The sequence below is a fragment of the Temnothorax americanus genome, unplaced genomic scaffold, assembly GCF_048541705.1.
Source record: "Temnothorax americanus isolate GAGA-0224 unplaced genomic scaffold, ASM4854170v1 Scaffold44, whole genome shotgun sequence".
Taxonomy (NCBI): Eukaryota; Metazoa; Arthropoda; class Insecta; order Hymenoptera; family Formicidae; genus Temnothorax; species Temnothorax americanus.
Window position 1 is genome coordinate 149,554 of NW_027509591.1, and position 9,930 is coordinate 159,483.

Genomic DNA, 9,930 nt, shown 5'->3' on the forward strand with positions numbered 1-9,930 from the left:
TCGGAGGATGGCGGCGTAGACGTCGGCTCCGAGTAGCACGTCTATAGCATCGGGCGCGGAGTAGTCCGGGTCTGCCAGACTCAGGCCACGAATGTGCGCCCAGGACATCGCGACGGCTGAGGTTCCACTCGCGTAAGCAGAGAGACGAGGGAGAATAATGGCCGAAATCGCCATGGCTGCTCCACCCGACCGCGGCGACATTGACAGCGAGACACGGCCTCGCGCCGTGCAAGTCTTTTGGCCGCCGATCCCGAAGACCGAAATCGACACGGGCGATCGCGGAAGTTTCAACTGCTGCGCGAGTCTTTCGGAAATCATCGAAATCTCTGATCCCTGGTCAACCAAAGCGCGCGCGGAATGCCAGGCGCCGAAGTGATCGGCGACGCGAACGCGAGCGGTGGCGAGGAGCACGGCCACCGGCTTAACAGGAGCTCCGCGTACCACATGCGACGTCTTCGCGACTTCGGTTTCGCGGCACGCGTCGTGGATCGAAGAATGGTGACGGGCATCGCACGCCGAGCAGTTTTTCTTCACGACGCACTCGCTCACCTTGTGTCGACCGAGACAATTGAAACATAGGCTCTTTTCTTCGACGAACTGCCGTCGCTCTTGAGCCGTCTTCTTTTTATATTCGTCGCAGAACATTAAAATGTGCTCCTTAGTACAGAGCGGGCAGCGGCCACGCTTGCCCTCGGACTTACCCCCCTGCTTAGTCGCAAGATGACTCCGAGCCGATTTCGCCGTTCCGTTTCCCGACTTATTCGCGGCACTGTCCACTCTAACGGGTAGCATCGATTCCAACGCGTGCAAGCGGCGGTCGAGAAATTGTTCCAGTTCGAAATACGTCGGCGGCTCGTTGGTCTCACTAATTAAGGTTTCCCACTCGCGACGCGAACGCGGATCGAGGAGTTCGACGGCGAGGTACACGAACAAATCCTCGGAGCGACTCACGGGTCGGCCGATCCCGTCCAGCGAACTGACGGTTGCCTTCACGCCGTGGAATATCTTGCGCAATTCGACCGCGGACTCACTCTTCATTTTCGGTAAGGAGACGAAATTCGCGAGATATGCGCGCACTAGCAAGCGTTTATTCTCGTAATACGAACTAAGCAGGTTCCACGCGCGCTCGTAATTCTCACCGGTCGTCGTCACGTTCCGAATAAGCAATTCAGCCTCACCTTTTAGGCAGCTCTTTAAATAATGTAGTTTTTCTACCTGCGTCGCCGCCGTGTCCTTGCCGACGATGGACAGGAACAGGTCCCGGAACGCTGGCCAGTCCTCGTACTTCCCGGTGAACTCCGGCAGCTGAATGCGAGGCAGCGCTGTGCGAGAAGTCACCGTCGCTGTCTCCTGACCGGCCGTCGAGGCTGCGGCGTCTTCCTTCGCCTTCAATGACCGTATGAGGTCCAGGAAGATGCCCTTCTGTTGTAGATAAGCTTCCTCGGCGAGAGCGAACACGCTTTGCTTGACGTAGTCGAGCTCCTTAATTCTTTCCCAGGGCGAGGCGAATATCGACTCATGCTGGGCTTCGAATTTAGCCCAGTTTGACTCCAGTCCTTGGAGACGAGCCTCAGCCACTCCCAGGGTGACCTTGGTAGTTCCCGACTTTTTCAAGTTCTCATAAGCACGCGAAATGCGGCCGTGCAGCTCGGTTTGCGAGCGACTCAGAGTTTCGGTGTCGATAGGCATTGTTCTTCGGCGGTCACTCGAAGCACGAGAAGCTCACCGGAATTCCCACTCACACACTTCGCGGATACCGGTCACGGATATCCGGCTCGAAGGACCAAAAAATGTGCGCGAATGGGCTTGGGATTTAGCGTTCAAAGGTCAATAAAGTTTATCCTTTTATAACAACGTCTATAATAGTCAATAATTACAAACTATATTTACAGCTATTTTACAATAGAGATTCGATATTCTTGCGGGCGAATGCGCGAAGCGTGAGCCGTCACTCGAAGCACGAGCTGAATCCCGAGAGCAGCGAAAAAGCGCTGAGTCCGATCGAAGTTGAAAACGAGACGCGGAATCGCAATAGCTCGCTAATTCGGTATCGTCGTCGATAGCAATTCTCACTTTTCTCTCGATATGACTCGGAAAACGAATGTCCCTTGGCGCGCGGAGGGCCGGAGCTTTTATCAGCTCGCACTCCGCCTCCCCGTTCGCGCTCCGAAATTTCGCTGGACCAATCGGCAATCGACCCTTCGAGACGTACGTCACTCGACAATTTCAGCAGTCCTTGGGGCCGACGACCGATCAGCTGTTTTGGTATTTGTCTCTTCCTGTGTCCCGAGCGTTTACCTCTCGCTTAGAGGTTCTCGAGACAAAGGGAGCGTATCGGTACACGCGGAAACAGCGTGACACTGTTTATGATCTCTCGCAACTTCTCGGAGACACGGCACTTATTCTTCGAAACGAGAATACATTTAGCTTGAAATATTCGAAATAATCCGATTACGTTGCTCGAGAAATTCTGCTATCATTTTGGCAGCAGTTCGATTTCGAACAAGATGACTATTGTATATTGTATTATTGATGTTCTGTATGTTGTTGGGTATACTGTGCTTGTCATACCCATGTGTGTTGCGTCGATGCATTGGCGGCGTGCGCAAAGAGCGGAAAAATTACGTTTAAGTTTAAACGCTTATGTCTTATGTCGAGATTATTGTGTGCAATCGGTAGATAGTTCTGTACTGCTAATAAACTACTACAATAAACTATTCTAAAGAACCTTTGGTCACAATTTATACTATATGTTTGATTGGCTTTTGTCCCTGTTCCCGCAATATCTCCACATTACTGTGTAACTTTTGAATAATTAATTAATTAATGTGGAATTCGAACTTTATGCATATAACGTACTTAAGATGCTTATAACGCTGTCAGATAAAGGACAATGTTAAAAAAAGCCAATTTTTTGCTCTTTGGGGGAATAAATAAAACCTATTCCATACGTTTTCTAGACATAAATACAAATAAAAAATGCACCTAAGATCGTTCGGAACCCCGGGGAAAACTTTTGGCAAACTGTTGACTAGCTAAATAAGCTATTAAAACGGAAACACTTTTCAGTTTTTACTAGACACTACAGACGCGCGCGCTTCGCGCGCGCTATTTAGCTTTAACGTTATGCTATTACTATTACACTATTAACCCGCCTTGATACACACAACTGTCGAAATATACAATGACAGTTGCAAATGAAGTAAGCGCAGCAAGAGAATCAATCGGCATCGCGGAAAAGTGACAACAATACCTACGACATGTCCTTTTTAGAAGAGAAAGAGTCATTATAATTACCTATCTCCGATCCGCTGATATTTCGCGTGGCACTTCGATCCTTGCGTGACGCGACCGAAATTCAGAATTAAGCAATTTCATATTTATAATAATGATGAGAGATCACATTAATAATAATATTAACCTCGCGACACGACGCGGAACGATTAACCTCGCGACACGACGCGAGCTGTCACATCACGACACACACGACGCACTACACGCACGAAACTCGCCACACTACTTCGCGATGACAGTCCCTCACGGGATGAAGCAAGCTCGCGGCGCGGCAATCAATCGAGATAGCCAATCGGCATCGCGGAAAAGAAGCTTCAATTTTACGATACAAACGAAATTCACTCAGGTAACACGCCTTTTTTAAAAGTGGAATGTTGATTGAAACGCACTGAACTGAGATTCTTTCCGAGTTCTCACGGCTTTTAATAATGTGATGATGAATAAAAAGTGTTTATAGTCAGTTATGAGCTTTAGAGCTTATTATGTTCCCTGTAAACCGTTAGCACCAGATCATTCTGATCAAATGATGAATAAGAAGTGATGGAGAAGAACATTTCTCTCTTTTCTTTCCCCTCTCTGTTTTTTTCTCCCCTTTTCTTTCCCCCCTCCGACTCTTTATTACACACACACACACACACACACACACACACACACACACACACACGCACACGCACACGCACACGCACACGCACACGCACACGCACACGCACACGCACACGCACACGCACACGCACACGCACACGCACACGCACACGCACACGCACACGCACACGCACACGCACACGCACACGCACACGCACACGCACACGCACACGCACACGCACACGCACACGCACACGCACACGCACACGCACACGCACACGCACACGCACACGCACACGCACACGCACACGCACACGCACACGCACACGCACACGCACACGCACACGCACACGCACACGCACACGCACACGCACACGCACACGCACACGCACACGCACACACACACAACGTACTTAAGATGCTTATAACGCTGTCAGATAAATTTATCATTTTCTTCTGTTATTTAAATCGCAAATATAATATGTATATTACTCCCTAAATGATTATAATAGAAATGGTGTTTATAATATAAATAATGTTTAAAATATAAATTGTATTAAATATAATAAATATTGAATTTTTAAACGTTCAAAGATGTTCAATGATGTTCAAAAGATGTTTGATAGTTGTTTTAAAGATGTTTTAATTATTTTATAGTTGTTTTTAAAGATGTTGTAGTTGTTTGAAAGATGTTTTAGTTGTTTGATAGTTGTTCAAAAAATGTTTAATAGTTGTTTTAAAGATGTTTTAATTGTTTGATAGTTGTTCAAAAGATGTTTAATAGTTGTTTGAAAGACGTTTCAGTTGTTTGTTAGCTGTTTGAAAAACGTTTTAGTTGTTTGTTAGTTGTTTGATAGTTGTTTAAAAGTTGTTTAATAGTTGTTCGAAAGACGTTTTAGTTGTTTGATAGTTGTTCAAAAGATGTTTAATAGTTGTTTGAAAGACGTTTTAGTTGTTTGATAGTTGTTTGATAGTTGTTTGAAAGATGTTTTAGTTGTTTGATAGTTGTTTTTAACGATGTTTTAGTTGTTTGATAGTTGTTTTAGTTGTTTTTAAAGATGTTTTAGTTGTTTTTAAAGATGTTTTAGTTGTTTGATAGTTGTTTTTAACGATGTTTTAGTTGTTTGATAGTTGTTTTTAAACATGTTTTAGTTGTTTGTTAGTTGTTTTAAAGATGTTTTAATTGTTTAAAAGTTGTTTTTAAAGATGTTTTAGTTGTTTAATAGTTGTTTGAAAGACGTTTTAGTTGTTTGATAGTTGTTTGATAGTTGTTCAAAAGATGTTTAATAGTTGTTTGAAAGACGTTTTAGTTGTTTGATAGTTGTTTGAAAGACGTTTTAGGATTACGCTGCGATATTGTCCTCAGGTTTATTTAAATAAATTAATGAGAATTATTCGAGAATTAAGATACTGTTGAGAGAGGACATGAATACGAGCTAAGAAGAGGAATGACCGCGAGCGGGAGACAAATAATACGCAAATAGATAGGCGAATGGTGGAGACGGCAAGTGAGATATGATGATGCAAGTGAGAGAGGATAGGTAAGAAGAGGTGAATGGAGATAGATGATGCGGGCGGGAGAGAGACTGCGCGAACGAGAAAACGCGCGCGACCGGGGGAGACATCTACGATGGAGAGACAACGCGAGCGGGAGCGTGTGACGTCACGCGGACTCCGCGGTGCGGCGAAACGCTGACCCCCTCGCCCCGCTCCGCGGCGAAAACGCGGTCGCCCCGCGGCGCCGGAAAGCGCGGACCCCTCGCCTCGCGGCGCCGAAAAACGCGGACCCCCTCGCCCCGCGGCGCCGAAAATCACGGCGCCCGAAAAACGCGGTTCCCCCCTCTCTCTCCCTGCGGCGCTCGAAAAACGCGGTTCCCACCCTCCCCCTCCCCGCGGCGCCCAAAAAAGCGGTTCCCCCTCCCTTCCTGCGACGCCCAAAAAACGTGGTTCCCCCCTTCCCCTCCCCCGCGGCGCCCAAGAACGCGGTTCCCCCTCCCCCATCCCGCGGCGCATGAAAAAACGCGGTTCCCCCTCCCCCCGCTCGCGGTTCCCCCCCCCCCGCCCGCGATCCCCCTACGCCCGCGGTTCCCCCCCCCCCGCCCGCGGTTCCTCCCTGCCCCTCACCCCCCCTCGCCCTCGGTATGTGGTCCAGAACTTCCGTTACTTACCTACTCAGCTCTCATGCATGAACGACATAGTGCAAGTGCACCACCCGTTGAATAATAAAAAAGATAGTACGCACTCTTTTGTATGTAAATTTAGTGCAACAATTTCCTCACGCGACACTATTTTTTCAATGACTTCTTTACCACCATCTTCTTCATCGCTGAAGTAATCACTGTCGTCCGTTAACGCGCGATCCATATCGGAATTATTGTCATCTCGCTATATTTTTTTCCAATCGATGCACCGACGCGCAGACTTTCAAATCACAGACTGTGATTTTGACTCGCTTTATTCTTTCTTATATATATTTTTTATTGCGTTTTCCTCTCGTTCCCACTAGAGCATCGCGTATTGTTTCTTCTGTTTTAGTGCATGGTGTGCATACACTGCAAATTTTGCAATTTTGCATAAGCCAATGGAGCGATATTGTTTTCAAGAACATGTCGCGACATGTCTCGCGATGATTTCATCGAACACGTGCAAAACTGCAAATTTTGTAAATAGCGCCGATGTATCCAATTTTAACTAACTTTAACTGAGAAAAACTCGATGTTTTTAAAGACGTTTTAAAAATTTAAAAGATGATTCATGATGTAATTGCAAATCATCGCGAACAGATGAGAACGTACATCTGATCTCTGCGTCAGTTGCGCGTCATCGTCATGGCTAATAAGAAGCAATCAACTGAGAAACAGAGACTGGTGGAAAAATTACATGCTCCTGCGAGAAAAAATTATTCGCGAAGACGCGTCATAGTGCGCGGATACGATGACTTGTGGCAGGCGGATGTGGTCGAGATGTGCCCATACACGCGATTCAACAAAGGCTACCGCTAAATACTCACCGTTATCGACGTGCTGAGCAAGCACGCATGGGCCGTACCGCTCAAAAGGCCAAGAGCAGAACCGAGGTTACTACGGCGATTGTGAAAATAATTCGAGACGGCGGGAGATGCCTGAAAAATCTGCAGACTGACAAGGGGAAAGAAATTTACAACGCAAACGTGCTGTAACTTTTGAAAAAACATAATATCAATCACTATTCGACCTATTCCGTAATGAAGGCATCGGTCGTCGAACGATTCAATCGCACGCTCAAGAACGACATGTGGAAAATGTTTACGCGCAATGGAAATTACAAATGGATTGACTCGCTGCCGGGTCTCGTATCGGATTACAACGCGCGAAAGCATCGAACTATCGGCATGCGATCCATCCCTACCGCGATCGCCGACAAGCTCCTAACAACGGTGTACAGCCACGTAAAGATTGCTGCTCCCGCGCGATTCAAAGTGGGCGACTCGGTACGCGTGAGTAAAATCAAGACAATTTTCAAGAAAGGATACACACACCAAATTGGACCACGGAGGTGTTTAGAATCGTCAAAGTGCTGAAAACTAATCCCGTGACGTATCTATTGGAAGATTCCTGCGGAAAACCCGTCGCCGGCAGGTTCTACGAATACGAGTTACATCGCGTTGCTAATCCCGACGTGCATCTCGTTGAAAAAGTTTTGCGTAAAAGGGGGGATGAGGTTTATGTAAAGTGGTTAGGATTTGATAATTCACATAATTTATGGATACACAAGAATAATGTATTGTAAAAATTTATTACAATATAAAAACATATTATACATACAAAAATGAGTCATTTATTTTCATACATATCTAAATGTAATTACAATATATATTTACGATGGCATTTTATAATGCCCCCATGGCGGCGTCTCGGTAGAACCGGGTAAAATGTATCGCTTATCGTCGTACGGACTTAGAGCTATTTTCGTTTCGGACAAGGTGTACATTTTGTATTGTTTGGATCTTATGCACGCCTGCTGTGATTCTTAAAGGCCAACCATTTGTCGTTATCGTTCGGTAACTTGATCGCGCAGTCGTTCATCTCCCGACAGTCGACGGTGTGGGCTTCCAATTTCTCGTTCGTGTAGAAATAGTGCAAACATCTGTAAATAATGAATTTTTTATATATTTTTTACGTAAAAATTATTTTTATTATTTATTAGGATGTATACTCACCGATCGCAAAAGTATTTCCGACCACGGTGCTTGTTGATTTGCGAGCTCACGAGGCGGGATAGGTTCTTAATCCATGCAAAATGTCCCACGTTATCGTCATGCACGTACAGCAGATTTACATGTCTGTCCATCTTTCGATCGGTAACCCGTATTGGCAGGATTGTAAGTTCCATGTTTTTTTTCTCGATGCTAAATACGTTGATGGAGATGTCGTTGTAATTTTCAAAATTTTTAATTTGATTCAATTGGAAGTTCAATGTCCGTAAGATTTAGCACCGACGTGTAATGTGGATACGAATATTCCCGTTCTACATTTCTTTGGGCTGGATGCAGAGCAGCCACCACTGACCATGTGAAACATGCATTGTCTATTGATTGCACGTTTATCACCGCTCTCTTCAATTTAATTTCTCGCAGTAATTCTACAAAACACATGTTATTACACGATCTTTTTTCTAACACAATTTATTGTACTCACGACTTCCAATTCTCGACTACTGAGCGTATCCCCCAGATTCGTCATTTTATATCCTACTAATGATGCATCGTTTGCTTTTTTATCGAAAAATGTACGATTTGCAGTTTTGCACGTGTTCGATGAAAACATTGCGAGACACGTATGTTCTTGAAAACGATATCATACCATTAACTTTCGGTGATTTGATCTGTATAATTGCAGCAGCCATACATCGGCGCTATTTGCAAAATTTGCAGTTTTGCACGTGTTCGATGAAATCATCGCGAGACATGTCGCGACATGTTCTTGAAAACAATATCGCTCCATTGATTTATGCGAACTTGAAAAATTTGCAGTGTATGCACACCATGCACTAAAACAGAAGAAACAATACGCGATGCTCTAGTGGGAACGAGAGGAAAAGGCAATAGAAAAAGTATATAAAAAGAATAAAGCAAGTCAAAATCACAGTCTGTGATTTGAAAGTCTACGCGTCGGTACACCGATTTGAAAAAAATACTTTTGCGAGATGACAATAATACCGATATGGATCGCGCGTTAACGGACGACAGTGATTACTTCAGCGATGAAGAAGATGGTGGTAAAGAAGTCATTGAAAGAATAGTGTCGCGTGAGGAAATCGTTGTACTAAATTTACATACAAAAGAGTGTGTACTATCTTTTTTATTATTCAACGGGTGGTGCACTTGCACTATGTCGTTCATGCATGAGAGCTGTATCGGGCTTCGTCGGATGAGACTCTGACCCTGTCGGCGGTCGCGCGACTCGTCCTGCCATGGCGCAAGCGAAGCTCGACGTGCCGGAGAAATCTGGTGGCGGCATTAAAGAGAAGGATAAGGATTCCGAGGAAAAGAAAGGTCCCACTGTTGTGCCAGAATGCGCAGTATGCCTGCAGCCTTGTATCCATCCAGCACGATTACCCTGCAGCCATATATACTGCTATCTGTGCGTAAAGGGTGTCGCTAATCAGAGCAAGCGGTGTCCGATGTGTCGTCAAGACATCCCATCGGATTTTCTCGAGAGACCTCAGCTGGTGGAAGTGGAGGAGCTTCAGAAGGAGTCGGAACATCCCGAGGAAGAGTACCAATGGTTTTACAAAGGTCGAAATGGTTGGTGGAAATATGATCCGAGGACAAGCAATGATCTGGAGACTATTTACAAACTAGGGGACGCGCAATGCGAACTTTTGATCTGTGGCATGCTTTACGTAATTGACTTTGAAAAGTAATGTCAATATAGAAAATACAACCCACGTTACAAACGTAATATCAAACGTGACAGAAAAAATGCTCCGTGCAAGGGTGTCTCGGGTGTACAATAACATTTGTAAAATGGATTATTTGTCCGTTAAGATCGAAGATCTACTTCCAAACCAATA

At 45.4% G+C, this 9,930-nt stretch overlaps 2 protein-coding genes across 2 annotated transcripts; one reads left to right on the forward strand and one right to left on the reverse strand.

The window, feature by feature from the left end:
* Positions 1–7,692: 7,692 nt before the first annotated feature.
* On the reverse strand, positions 7,693–9,006 carry LOC143903244 (uncharacterized). The gene is made up of 2 exons (XM_077416699.1): positions 8,075–9,006; positions 7,693–8,001 (listed from the first exon to the last, which is right to left on the reverse strand). Exons 1-2 carry the CDS (start codon positions 8,245–8,247, stop codon positions 7,863–7,865), a joined length of 312 nt encoding a protein of 103 aa, XP_077272825.1. The 5' UTR covers positions 8,248–9,006; the 3' UTR covers positions 7,693–7,862.
* A 56-nt stretch (positions 9,007–9,062) lies between these two features.
* LOC143903242 (E3 ubiquitin-protein ligase rnf146-like) lies at positions 9,063–9,930 on the forward strand. The gene has a single exon (XM_077416698.1). The coding sequence runs from the start codon at positions 9,328–9,330 to the stop codon at positions 9,778–9,780; it is 453 nt and encodes a 150-aa protein (XP_077272824.1). The 5' UTR covers positions 9,063–9,327; the 3' UTR covers positions 9,781–9,930.

What these genes read in the sequence shown, in the direction of transcription:
- LOC143903244 (XM_077416699.1), bottom strand. Translation starts at nt 8,247, where the DNA reads ATGGAACTTACAATCCTGCCAATACGGGTTACCGATCGAAAGATGGAC. An exon ending in CGGAAATACTTTTGCGATCG is followed by an intron (nt 8,002 to 8,074) that starts GTGAGTATACAT and finishes CATTATTTACAG; the next exon opens with ATGTTTGCACTATTTCTACA.
- LOC143903242 (XM_077416698.1), top strand. Translation starts at nt 9,328, where the DNA reads ATGGCGCAAGCGAAGCTCGACGTGCCGGAGAAATCTGGTGGCGGCATT.